This window comes from Gallinula chloropus (assembly GCF_964237585.1).
Source record: "Gallinula chloropus genome assembly, chromosome: 4".
Taxonomy (NCBI): domain Eukaryota; kingdom Metazoa; phylum Chordata; class Aves; order Gruiformes; family Rallidae; genus Gallinula; species Gallinula chloropus.
Genome location: NC_140088.1, coordinates 30,871,508 through 30,885,806, shown reverse-complemented (window position 1 = coordinate 30,885,806; position 14,299 = coordinate 30,871,508). Strand labels below are relative to the sequence as shown.

The window sequence follows — 14,299 nt, the reverse complement described above, 5'->3', positions numbered from 1 at the left end:
CAATGTACCTCGGCAGATCATGTTACTGCTTTGGAAATTAGTACAGCTGAATCGAGCAGAGAGCTATGACCAGGGAGAAAAAAAATGTTTCTATACCAAGGTTGGGCCAGTTCTCATTTCTCCTCTCTACTGGTCTGGAAAGAGGAGTGAGAGTAGCAGAGCTCTGGTTGCGATGCTCAGACATACTACTCTACAACAGGCACTGATTGACAGATGTACAGGCTAGGTGGTAATGTGTCCAAGTCTTCAGAGCTTCTCTTCATTTGATAGAAGTAAAGTGAGAATATTTTTAAAAAGTTCAGCCACATTCAATGGCAGTTACTAAACTAAATATAAACTGGGCAGCTAGCGGAGCAAAACCAAATCCATCTGAAATCAATGTTTGCATTATTGCTGGAGTGCAATTTAATAATCAAATTAGTGAAATCATCAGTGAGTAAACAAAGACACTATTCTTAATTCCTGTGGTGAGAGGTAAGGAGATAGGTATTTCTGCAGTTATAAAAACTTACTTAAGACAAATACACATATAAGTTGGGGCTGGTAAAAATAATTTAATACTGCAACAAGGGAAATGTAGCCTTAAAGCTAACTGCAAAGTTTCTCCTTTAGGCTTTAGCTGTTGTGGGCTGATTAACTTCTTTCCTGCATACTGATGAGTGGTGGTACATTAAACTTTTCTGGGTGGCAGAAGACACTAATGCAGGTGTCTGCTGGTGGCTATACTTCATCCTTGAGAGGGTTGTGTGTATGTCTCCTGGGTCCAAAAGCAGATGTTTCTTTGCTAAACTGCACTTATTAACTTTTAAAGTTCTTCACTGGTTTGGTTTTTAAATCACCAGTGTTTTAGCCACAACAGACTGTGTGAGGTGAGTGAGGTGACAATTCTACAGTCATGCTAGTTAGCCTAGAACCTAAGGGCTTATCTAAATCTGTAATGGACCAGCCCCTCTAGTAAAACTTGGATTTAATTTAGCCTCTAAACATTTCTTTCTGAGTTCCATGTAGGAAAACATGAATGCCCCGATGCATTGGAGAAATTCTAGAAATTTTGTTTGAGTTCCCTCTTGTGATGGTTTTGGTGTCTTCAGAAATCCAGCATGAATAGGACTGACTGCCGTCTACCAGGATGGACTGTTCTTGGCATGGCATAGCAGATCTTGCGACAGGATTTTTCACTTTAAAAGGATCCCTTCAGAGCCAGACATTAGCAAAATATTGCAAATGCATGGTGAGAGCAAGATATGGTGTGGAGCCGTAAGGAAGTGTTCAGTTCAGCCTGTGAGAGAGCCACTGGCTTTTCAGATGCAGAAGAGGTATTGTGGACCACTTCAAGTCCAGCAGTATTCTGAGAAATCTAATTGAGGTTTTCTTTGGTAGAAAAAGCATTTGTTTTTTCTATACAGTTTTTTCACTAAAAATCAGTATTTCCAAGTCCTAGCTAGTAAATGTACTGTTGCCTTTTCCACCCCCCAACCCCCTCTTAAATATAGAATTGCTTAAATACCATTGTAGCATGGTGAAAAGTAAACATTAGGAGACTTTGTAGGTGGCATGAAAGGAAAAATTATTTTCATAGACATGCTGTTGAGGGAATCTGCCATGCTTTAAGAGGAGTGGGAGCGAGAGGCAGGAGAAAGATGCTTGGTCTGTATTGCTTTTCCCTTAAAGAGAGTGACATCAGAAGTTACCTTTCCTCTGTGTTAACCCAGTTTTGCAGCTATTTGAGAAGGTATTGGAAGACTGTCTAAATATGTAACTTTCACAGATGACTACAGAAAGATAGTGGCTTTTGATATTTAATGTGGGATTTGTATTGCCAAATTCAAACCTAAATGTAGGTGTTAAGTCTGAGTGAATCATGTAAATCCTGTAGGCTCTTTCTACAGGCAGTAGATAGTGACTCAACCCACAGTAATGTGTTTTTAGCTTCCTCTGCTGTTTGGGGGGCCGGGAGCTTCTCTGGCTAGGCCAAATAACTTCATGTTTAGGGGGGCCAAATCCTCTTCATTGGACTCTGGACTCTAGATTTTATCAAAATGCCTGTGTTGATATCAGACAGCACTCCCATCATTTGTCACTTGCTGTTGCTCTGATCTTTTTAATCCTGCGCATTGCTCTGAAGCATTGTCAAGAAAAACATAATTTAAACCTCTACAACCAGTGTCGAAGTGTCAGTGAACTGCTAGAGAGAGATCATACCTCTATCTTTAAGTATATTTAGCAAAATTATGACCTCTAATATATAGTAGTACAGAGAATTTAGAAATTTTGTCCTATGTGTCATTTTTGGGTGCTGTGGTTTCCATGCACATGATTACTCATCTTTCACTTGTACTAGTGGTAGAATTACTATCAACAAAATGCGTAATTTTGTGACCTAGTGGGTTGATCCTGTGTTCCTCTGAATTCCTCTGGATTTTTTTTTTGGTTTTAGAACTGTTTCAGACCTTTGTTTCTTGCATTAGAGGGTTATGGAGCTTGGGGTTTTAGCGAAGAATTTTCTTTTCATTTCTTCAAGGCTGAATGGGAGAGGTAGAAATACATAGTACACATAGGCAGCTTCACTAGATGCTGCTTTTGAGGATGCTTTCTGAATCTTTAAAATACTTCCTTTGGGCAGGGAGTGAAAATACTGTGATCTTTTTACTGTGGGTCCAAATCAGCTGTTGAGTCTCACATAATCATAACAGATTTACTTTGCCAGCGAGGTTAGAAATATCACAGAGAAAATGCTGAATGCATTTTATTTTAATTAGAATCCATCTTGGCTCTCAACTCACCTGTTCATGTTTTCTTCCATATCTTAAAATCACTCAAGTCCTTTAAATTCTCAAAATAAAAGGTAATTATTATTGATGCTGCAAAAATTTAACTTCCTGTTGTCTGGCACGTGAAGCAGGTATTTAATTTCTGATGTTCTTTTGATTTTTTTTATCTGAGACCTATTGGTGTTTCAGAAAATTTTTATTTTTCTCCTTTACAGGCTTACAGATTTTCTCAGCTTCCTGAGATGGTAATGGGTTCTCCTCCTCCTCCTGTCCCTCCCAGAACAGGTCCTGTGGCTGTTGCCTCTCTCAGGAGGTATTTATCTGTTGTTTTATTTTAGACCTGATCTCTTAAAAACTGCTGTTCTAATAAGAACTGGGACAAACCCTGAAGGGGCACTTACAAGACACTTATAAAGACACATTCATGAAATTAGAAATGTGTTGGTTGTATTTTAACTTGAAGGAGAAAGAAATAACAATGAATTTTCTCTTCTATTAGCTAATTGGTTTCAATAAAATTAGGAAATCCAAGCTCCAATTTCTTTTTAAACATGCTCTGCCTCAACTCACAAGTGGTCTTGTATTGAAGATGTGAGGTAGATAACTCATCCCATCATTCTCCCTGCTTTTCTCTATTGTAAGGACTTGCAATAGAATATAGATGAACTGTAAGATGTTTCTCAGTACCCTGGGTCTGGGGATTTCTCCCCAGCTTTCAGATAGCTCATACTTGCATTTCTGAAGCCAAATACATGCAAAAGCCTGATTGCCTTAGCTCACTGCATACGTTTTGCCTCTTCTGCGCAGTAAGGTAATCTATAAAATGCATTTCAAGGAGTTTTGACACTTGCATGTTGAATGAACTCATTTAGCCTCCAGCTCTTTGCTCTTGGGTACTGCCTGGTGCCAACTGCAATTCGAGGCACCACAGGCCTGCTGAGAGTTGCTGCGGAGCACCGAGGCCAAAGGAAACTTTTCTGAGTGGCTGATGATGATATTGTAGCTGCATCCAAATATTCAGGATGTGGCGGACACTGTCTGTTGGCATATTCTTGTTCTTTCATTGTGCTTTAGCTCTGAAGCAACTGGGACACACCATTTCAAAAGATGTTGGAACTTCCCAAGTGCAGTTAACGTTATTTATTTATATGATACTATGTCATATATATTGCAGTATATGGTATTGGCTGCAGTCTTGTGTTTATGAACTATGGGTAAAGCTCTGGTTTGTGTGTTGCATGTCACAGGCATTTGATTAAAGCAGCAAGGAAGGCCTCTATCCAATGGAAAGAACATGCTTTGGCGAAGTAGTGACCAGGCTAAACAAGTTCTCAGACTTCTCCAGTTGTTGTCCAAATTTCTGTCATGCCAGAGCACACAGAGACCACATTCCTATCTGGCTTGTCATGCTATATCTGATAGGCATATATGTAGCTGTGAATCTCATTTGTCAGTCAGAATGACAAAAGTTTCTGTTTTCTCTTTCTTAATACCCAGGTCTACTTCAGATATTGGCAGCAAAGTAAGAATACCAGAGTCCAGTGGGGCAGATCAGGCCCAGCATCATGATCAAGCATCTTTTGCACCTGGTTCGAGACCTCCTATGTCTGTCGGTCCGCTTGATCAGTCAGCTTTTCACTCAGGTGAAAAAATAATGCAGACCTAACTTGCAGCTTTGAGAGCCTGAAAAGAGTATGTACAATGGAGCTGTAAGTAGTAATGCAGAAGGAGGCTTAATGGCATTCAGCTCTGCTTGGTTTGTAACACAAGGGGATGCGAAGAATAGTGTATACAACACGGAGGTTTTCCAACCCTGCTGTGGGATGAGTTTTATGGCTCCCTGTTTCCTCTTGAGAAACTTAACCTCTAGTCTTGTCACAACAGTGGGCTGAAGGGGGGGTAAGTTGAAGATACGAGCTCCCCTCCTCTCCAAAACATATGGCCATAGTGCTTTTGTGTAGTTAAAGGTAATTTGTTATCTCGTCTTCCGTCCTGTTTTGGGGAAGGTAGTTCCTGCTCAAGTACAGAGCTTATTTTGGGTCTAAATGTTCCAATTTTAAAGGCCTACTGAGTTCCTGTCCTTTTGATTTGAATTTTATTTATGAATAAAATTTAAAATTTAATCATGACATTAAGCCAATACACAGTTTTGATGGTATCTGGGTAACGTTTAGCTGAGAAAATATTTGAAATAGCTTCTCATTGGCAAAATAGGTTTTCTTGAAGAAAAAAGAATAGAGCTTCTATGCTTAAGAGCTTGCAAGATTAAAAAAAACCCCATATTATCAGTTCAAAGTTTTGAAATGAGTAGACTGATTGGATATGGCTCTTTTAATCTGTCAGAAAAGATCTCTTAGCTTCCTCAGCAGCCATATGCAGTTATCTGCATTGTATTCAACATCTTTGACTGAGAACAATAATGTGAATATGCAAATCAGTTGTCAATTAATTAAATATAATAGGTTTGAAAGATCCATTCTCCTCACTTGTCATACCTTCTGCAAATGTTGCATGTGAATCTGAAGAGAGCAGATGCTCACCCTTTTTTTTTTTAAAGCATTTAAGCTATAAGATATGCCATGCTATCCAGGTCTCTTTCTTCATGTCTGGAACAATGTGTTTGGTGTGATCCTTGTTTTTTTTTATATATATATAAAGTTTCTGGTGATGTGGAGATTTTTATTGCTGTATGTTAAAAACAGGTATGTTGTGTTACCACTGAAGAGTTGGCTGCATTTCAGAAGTGACAAGTGACCTCTGTGTACATTGTGGAGCTTGCCATAATCATTCTGTGGGTAGCTGGAGGAAACTTTCATTCAAGATAGATGCTGCAAAGGGCTGTAAGACAAGGAGAGTTGTGACAAACCTGCAATTCTAATATGAACAGGGGCATCTAGAATTCTGATAGCAAAATAAATTATTTCCTAAATAGATGAAGAAACATCAGTGTAGGTGGTGATTTGGCATGAACAACCCTTGTGCTGGCTCATGCTGCTCTTCAACATCATCTTTAAGACAGTGTAAGAACTGGGATATTACATTAGCTAAATCAGTGTTCATTTTGAATAGTAGCTCATTTTTCTGTGGTTATATTAAAAGAAAACTTAGATGTAGAAGTCATGTGTCATCATTTTGGACTTCCCTGTCCAAAAAATACTTATTTCCAACCTTGTGAACTCTTAAAATAACAACCCTTGCACTGTTCATGACCTGGAGAGAACAAAAATAACCCACACATTTTCTCTTGGCCCACCTTCTTACAAAGAAAGGGTCTAGGTGAACTGGGATAGAGCTCCTGTGAGAGACTCTGTGGCTGAACCTGCTATTCAGATGTGGATCATAGATCCCACTGGTCCACAACATTTCCATTATGACGATTTCTCCAGGGGCTGGATGACTCCAGCATCCTCCCTGACATGGCGCCCTTTTACCTACAATCCAGTATTAAAATGAAAGCTAGGATTTAGTCCCTTGCAGTAGAAACTCCTCTAACTGTAATGAGGTTTTGGTCCGTGTTTTGGATGATATATCCATAATTATTCCTCTGTGTGTTTGGAGAGGTTTTTTTTGAGACAGCTTGTGCTCTGGAGAAAATTGTGCTGTGTAATGCATTTTTCTCTCCTTTGCAAGGACTTGCATGGAGGTCGTTGAGAACCTACAAGTTGCTGTTTTTGTGGACTGCTTTGGGGCTGCGTGTCACTGTTTGAGTCTTTATGTAAGAGCCCATGCAGCATTGCCAATATCTATCAGAACAGGCAACATAACGCTCTTGCAGAGTGTTCTGAAGAGAGAATGTGCAAGGGCTATAAGTTACATTATGGGAGGGGGGCAGATATCTGAAGCAGTCAGTAAATGTTGCTAATTTCTATCAATTATTCTTTGAAGATCAGGGGAATGCTTATGTTTTGCCATTTTGTCAGCACCTCTTAAGCAGTGGTATCATGTCTACTGAGGACAGTTAATGGTAATATTCAAATGATGTGCAGCTGGAGGGGAGAGGAATTGTGGTTTTACTAAAACATGTGTCTGTATTATAACTGATTACTCAAAGCATGTGCTTTATTTACTACGTGATAAAGATGATATAGAGCGTTCCCACTCAGGGAATTTCATGACTGTAGTGCAGCAGTGGTACACTGCTGACCTCTGTCTTCAAATATAAACATATTTGAAAGAAGGAAGTCCTATTGGACAAGCAAGTTGGTTCTATTTTATTTTATTCAAAACTTTGAAAATACATGGAATCATGATGGCACCTCAAGGGAGATAGTGGGAACATGCAATGAGATGCTGGTTTTCCATACAGCCTAGTTATACCCTGTGGATAATCTGAATAATTGCAGCAAGAGGCACTCTGTGAGCCCCATGAATAAGTCCTACCTGAAAGATCAGATGTAATTATATCCAGAGATTTGGCTGAACCTCAGGTTATGAAAGCTGATTTCTCCCATCTAACTTGGAGTATGATAGTGGAATTTTAGTAGAAGGCTTCCTGGACCTTTCCACATGTACATCTTGATCAAAATGTGATAAAGAGATTTGCTGTTGACAAATTTCCTTGGAAATATTTTAAGTCATTACTGCATAATTCCTGGAAAAGGAATTGAGCAGGTAGAGCCTTGGTATTTTTTATGGGAACACTGAAGTTTTATGATGGGGTTGTTGAGGTTACAGCTTTTTAGATTTATTGCTCACTTATTTTTAGGTTTTGTGCCTGGAGATATTAAAACTGTTTTACTGTGTAAACTGAATGCTCTATAACTTGCTCTTGAAAAGAAAGGTGCACTACTCTAAAATCCATGGTAACAACAGCTAAAAATTGAATAAAGGGAAGCAAATGTAAGGGGTGGGAAGGAAACCCTTTTTAACCTAATGATTTGAAGTTTTAATGAAGTATAGTTCTTAGAAGGATCAAGTCCTACAGACTAAAGCCTTATATCTTTATCTGAAGGCTGTGCATGATTATATGGACAACTGCAAAACTTGACTTCTTGAGTATTTTGCAGCGGTAGAGATGGTCTAGTCAAGTGGTGGGAGCCTTACATATAAGTGGTGGTGATCATACCAATTTTTTTAGAAAAAAACAAACAGAGAAGACAGAGGCCAGTAACTTCACATACATTATCTTCTGTTTTATAACTGAAAATGTCAGCTATTAATTATGCCTACTTTCTTTCTTAATAGGAAGTACTGTCCCAGCAGTGTTTGCCATACCAGCAGCAAACCGACCTGGCTTCACAGGCTATTTTATCCCAACACCACCCACCGCATACAGGAACCAAGCCTGGATGCCCTATGCTGGAGAGAATGAACTACCAGGACAGTGGGCAGACTCAGTAAGCATCCTTGCTTTTCAAAATACATTTTCTGTGATTTGCAGTGGAGGGGTTTTAGGCAGTGCAAAGTGATCAGAGAAGAATTTGAGCAAGGTCATTCTTCCTTGGATGGTTATAATCTCTAGTAGTGAAAAGTTATGAGAGATACTTTAGCTGTACATCCCATGATGTACAGCTGAAGTAAGGTCTTTCAGAAAGTTAAATCATTCACTAGGTTAAGGGCTTGCACACATTTAAACCAGATGGCTTGGATACCATTTTTCTTTCCCAAGGCAGAGGTCAATTGCCACTTGCCTATCTTTGGATAGATAGGCAAGTGGCAGGAGCAGCTGATGCTGCCTCTCAAGGTGACCTTGTACTGTTTGGAAACTGGGGAGTACCTTTTATTCCTGGAGGCTTCTCTCAAGACAGCTTGGTTCTACAAATCCTGTCTCCTGCCTCTGCCGCAGTCCTGTTGTGCAGTGTTTCAAGTCCTTCTGCAGGCTTCAGTGACAGACCATAAATTAAATAATAAATTGTACAATCCTAGTCTGGGATAGATGTAATTTTTCTCCCAGGTAGACCTGCATTTCAAAGAAATAAAGATGAGACATCCTAAAATGAATCGCAGTAGTTTATCATGCTTGGAACAATTTCTAAAATGTAAGGCTTTTTTCCACTAGAAAAAAAAAAAAAAAAAAGAGATAAGTTCTGCAGAACCAATTCAGCTAAACAAACTTGGAGATAGATTGTATTGTGCATGCCATCAACAAAATGTTTTAGTGAATTGAAGTCTAATACTTGGCTTTGAGCAGCTAAGCAAGAGACAATGCAGTCATATCAATGTTCCTGGGGGCAGCTATTTGTTACCAAATCTTTATTACTGCTCTTGATGCCTGAGAGAAAAAGAATTCAGTTTGACTGTCAGATTTTGAAGGCTTAACTGTCAAGAAAAAAGGAGTATATTCATCTGTAAACTGAGCACATGTGCTGATGTGCTCCTGACACCTGGAGGCTTTTGAAGCCATTGTGCAGATTCCCTTCCAGAGCTGCCCTTTAACACATGGAACCCCTTTTTCTTTTCCTTGATTCTTTATTTGTTTGTTTTTTCATTATTTTTAACCCTACCCACATTTTTAAATCCAAGAGGTGTGTTGTGTCTGAGCAATCATTTGGAACTTTTTAAAAAAAAAAAATTAAAAAAACCCATGAAACAAAACAGGATTTTTTTTTCTCCCATTCTTTCTCCTCTTTTTATTCCTACTCCTTGTCTGCAGTCCCATGAAAAAAGTGTCAAAAGAGAAAACTGAAAACAAACTGCATAAAACTGGAATGCAGGTACCCAGCCTCTAGTACCTTCCTCTGGAAGAAGAGTGTAATCCTGTTGTGAGTTTGACAATGGGAAAGAGGTGGGAAGAGCAGTTAGTGCTAGTGGATCATACAGAGAGGAGTGGAGAGGGACGTGAGAAGCTGTACAAGACATAATTGTGGTAATATAGAATTCAAAGGGAACAAATATTTAACTTCACTTACCCATTGTAGAGTTTTAACGGCTTCTTGTTACTCAGACTTTCAGCCCTCCTGTGCCTTTGCAGAAGAGGAAAAAATGTAAATCCAAACCAGTTCAGATTCTACAATGAATTTTCACCTCCAAATGACTGCAAATCTTTCAAGAAATTTTATTTATTTGAAAATAGTTACTAGAGGAAACCAGTAATAGTATTAGCAACACAACACAGTCAGACAGCCTGAATAAAACTACAAAAAATAAAGATCTGAAGTAATACTCAGAGTTCGAGTTTCTGGATGCTTTCTGGTTTCTGATCCTCTAGATTATAGCTCAGTCATGTTTCTAAGGTTTTCTTGACAATTAGTAAGAACAGAGGCTTAATATCTGTAAGGTGATAATTGAAATTCATTACTCTTCATGCTTCTCCCCTAGCTGGACTATAAACAAGAGGACATAGGAAATGGGAGAATAGACAACAAAGAATTATCTAAATAAGCTCAGTTTACTGTAATATACTCTTTCAGTTAAAAAGCAAGTATTGAAGCATAGTTTTGTGGGAGAAGGGAACTGTATCCGACAAAGCATTGATTCTCCAAACTGCTAGGTGTTGCTCAGTGAAAGTAGTAACCTGGTGGCCTCTAGTGGTGTGTTCACATGCTGTACAAATAAAGTGTCGCATACTCTGTTGTGAACTAGACGGATGCAACTGCATTTAACGATCACTTTCGTATCATGCCTGCTTCCTGTGTGTCTCATCACACCATACTGAACACGTCTGAGATTCTCTACATAGATATCCAAGATGGTATAGAGCATGTATAAATCCAGGTTTGTGCAGGTTCTTAGATGCCTGGAGTAGCAAGACTTTCAAAAGCACCGAAGGGGTTGTTAAACTCTCACAGTGACAGAGCCAAAATGGGATTTAGGCAAAAGTCCAAAGCTGTCATTCTGAAGTCCATGCTGAGGTTCCATGTTCCCCAGAAGGTACATAAAATTGGCAGATGTTTAACATCTTGACAAGTCAAGTCTGCTTTCAGGCACCTAAAATTCTGAAATTCTGCTTCTGGCATACCCATTAAAAGCCTTAGCCCTGGTGGGTGAAGCACCTTACACCTCCGACTCAAATCCAAAAATTGACTGACACATCAGTCTGGTCACTAATATTATATGCTTATGGTCTTATATACTTGGAAAGTCAAAACCATGTGGCATTTTTGCAAAATATAAATACTGTTTTTCTCTGATGGAAGAAGAACTTCTGATGACTATACAGACTATTACCATGGTTAATGGATTTGGGAAGAAAATTTAATCTCTCCCAGTGACTACAGGGTCTATGTTGGTGTTTCAGTTCTAGCTAGTGTAATGTTGGCAGAAATTAGTGAAGTTATTGGGAATCTCCCATGTAATTCTGTTAAAATATGGCCAGAAATCCTGATACTTCTCAGAAGTCAAACCTTCTTTTCAGCGTTGAGTTTCCAGGTTGGCATACTTGAGCTTATCCCTGTTGTCTGTATCTTCTGAGTTTTTATTAGAACAGTAAGTCTAGAGGCTTGGCTGACTTGGATTAGACAGTGGCTGCAAATCAGAAAATTCCACTTTTTGTTCTGGGCTTTTCAGTGACCTGAAATGTAGCAGTGCTGTCTATGTACAACTGAAATGCTCAGGAGGAACAGTAAGCAGAGGACACATTCAGGAAAGCCTTCTCCTCTTGACTTTTTGTAGTGATGATTAATAAACACACAGTGATGATAAACAGATCAGGTTAGTGATGATAAATATGCAGTGTTTCCCCTGCTAGGTGTGTTTGCTGCCACAGACTGTGGAGCAGAGTACCTGTACATTGACATATGTGCATAAATGGCACATGCCAAGATAGACATTTTAAATGGACGCTTGGGCGTATGAAGTTTATGATCTATTCATATGGTCATATCTCTTACATCTTATTCTGCCCCAGGGAGGTTTGTATTATCTGGCAGGTGGCACTGTGGATCAACTGTTCCGTATAATTTTGTGTAATTATAATGCTCTACAGGTTCCACTACCCGGATACATTGAGGCTTATCCAAGGCCCCGCTACCAACATAATTCTCCGTCACGGCTTCCTCGCCAATACAGCCAGCAGGCGAGCATGCATCCCAGCCTGGAACAAGCTCCCTTGCCATCCAGCGCAGTCTCTCAGCAAAGCCTGACAGAAAATGACCCGTCTGATGCTCCTCTTACCAACATTTCTACAGCTGCCCTCGTAAAGGCAATAAGAGAAGAAGTTGCTAAACTGGCCAAGAAGCAAACAGATATGTTTGAGTTCCAGGTCTAATAGCCTTTGTGCACAGTACTTGTATCATGCAACATAAGGTAGCCAAGTGACTCCTTTAATATTCACTTACAAACTTGCTGTGAATTGTGCCAAAGTGATGGCATTTTGCATTGTCTGAAAAGTCAACACTATGAAAGGACTTAAAGTAGAGCACCAGGACTGAAGATACATAATTCTGCTTGCCAGCTATGAAAATGCTGCCAGGTAATTGATTGATCATCTGCAATTGTCATTTAGCTCTTGTATTATGACCCATCATCACTAGAGATGCTGCTGAATGTGTCTGCACCACACAACATTTCATTTGCAGGCCTAAAGGTAGAGCTGCTGAAAATAACTTCTGCATGCCAAAATTTTGATTAAAGAAAAAACAGTAAAACACTATTAGCTAAAGGTCTGGCAGGGGCCATGTTAACCATGTGCTGCAGAACGTTGTATAAAGGATGCTGACTTCAGCCATGCAGAGTTATTCAGCCTTTTCATTCTAGAGACTGTATTCAAACCAAAAGAATTTGAAATGAGTCAGTAATACAAATAAATGTCTGTAAATAGTCGCAATTCTCCTCATCCTATTAACACTACAAAGAAGCGAAAGAAGAGGAGACTGAAGAATGTTAATGATATTTTGATAACCTGTGGCTAACTCGTACCTGAATGCCATTGATGAGTTGTGGAGAAGATTCTTTTTCAGCGTGAGAGAATACACAATGTGCGAAGAGCCAACAAAGGATATTGGTGCTAGAAGCTTCCAGGAGAAATGAGAAAAGGCTATTCGCACTTGCTCTATATTCAGGCTTTTCACTCTGAATGCATGTAAAGCTGGTAAACCCAAGACCTCTGAGCAAGTCTTTCCAACCTGGAATAATGAACACACCTGCTCAGACAAGAAAACCTCTGATCAACATAGTGATTTTTTTCTCTTTCTTAAACAATGAGGTCTACTAAAGCGATGCCAGGAAGTGCTACCTGAAGCTGCAGTTGATTTTGATTATGCTGGGATAGTGAATGCACACCTAGGAAGCTCTGAATGTAGAGAACCTGATTATTGTATTAACATGTAAATAAGTAGACGATTACATGAATTAACAAACATAGTAATGTTCTGTGAAAAAAGAACATTTCCAAAAATTATTCTGACTTTATATTGTGCAAGGTAAAGGTCACTAATTGTTAAGCTGCATCGTTGTATGAATCCAATCCCAACAGAAAAGCAGACCAGTTGAATGGGACAATAGTTCATCTGCTGCAGTTGTACAAAACAGTTGGAGATCATGAACAATTGCTTTCAGTTCCTTTGGCAATTAGCTTCAGGAACTGAAGTTGTTACAAAATACATTGTGTTGGGCATGTTTGATGTCAACTGGAGTTAAAGGTGATGTCCTTCATTTCAGTAAGTTATTTAGTTATCCTAAATTGCTTATGCTATTTTGTCTGATCATTTCATTTCCCTGAGTTTCTTTGGTCTTTACTGAGGTGAGAAAGGGAACTTGATTTAGCTTTTTGGCTGTCAGTAAAATGAGCAGAGAAGGAGAGAGGAGAATAGAATAGGGGATAGAAGAAGAAATTGATGAAGCACAAACTTTTAAAGCAAAGCTATTTTTCCCCCAAATAATTATATTATGAACCCTGACTGAGACTGTGGTACATTGTTATCCTAGAATATACAGATCTTCTGCTCCAATACCTTAAATATTGCAGAAGATTTTTGAATGTTAGCGTATCTTTCAACAAATGTGAATTTTCATTTTTATTATTTAAGAATCAGATATAAATAAAATGTATTTTTGTAATTTCTATGTATATACGTGCTGTATGTTTGTATGTGGCTAGCCTGCTATAGTCAGAAAATTTCCATAAACCAACTGAAAAAAAGAAGAAATTTTAATGATCAGTATAAGCATGGTATGTCTGGAGTACACAAATATACATTTGAAGAACTGGATACTAAACAACCAAAGAAACTCAATCTTTCATGTAAGTCTAGTAGACAGACTGCTGTCTGCTACCTGTCAGCTAACTAATACCGATCTTGTCACTGTAATACAATACATCCAAATGTGGTTTTGTGTTGAATTAATAGCTGCTGAAGCATATCACACTTTAATACAACAACTTAAAAATATTGTGCCAAACTCAGTGTGACCTAAACCGGCTAGTTCTGGTGGCTTCAGTGGGAACTTCACTTGCTGAGAACAAGGTTGAGTTTCTCTATTAGGATTCATCAACGCATGCAAATTTTACTAGAATCCCTTGAACAGTACTGTGCTTATGTTTCAGTCATTTAAATCACTAAATGCAGACATAGCTGAAGAGTGGCTTACTTCAAGCCAGTTGTGAACCTAAATAAAACTAATTAAGTGAAATCTACACTAAATTGTGCCAG

General features: G+C 38.8%; 1 protein-coding gene across 1 annotated transcript in view; it reads left to right on the top strand.

Annotated features, from left to right (window-relative positions):
• Positions 1 to 11,916, top strand: part of KIAA1549L (KIAA1549 like) — a gene marked incomplete at both ends in the record, with an annotated part of 125,206 nt that extends 113,290 nt beyond the window's left edge. The window contains 4 exons of the mRNA XM_084263630.1: positions 2,987 to 3,084; positions 4,269 to 4,414; positions 7,956 to 8,107; positions 11,635 to 11,916. Coding sequence (XP_084119756.1) covers positions 2,987 to 3,084; positions 4,269 to 4,414; positions 7,956 to 8,107; positions 11,635 to 11,916 — 678 coding nt within the window. The remainder of the gene's footprint in view (positions 1 to 2,986; positions 3,085 to 4,268; positions 4,415 to 7,955; positions 8,108 to 11,634) is intronic.
• Between the last annotated feature and the right edge of the window lie 2,383 nt (positions 11,917 to 14,299).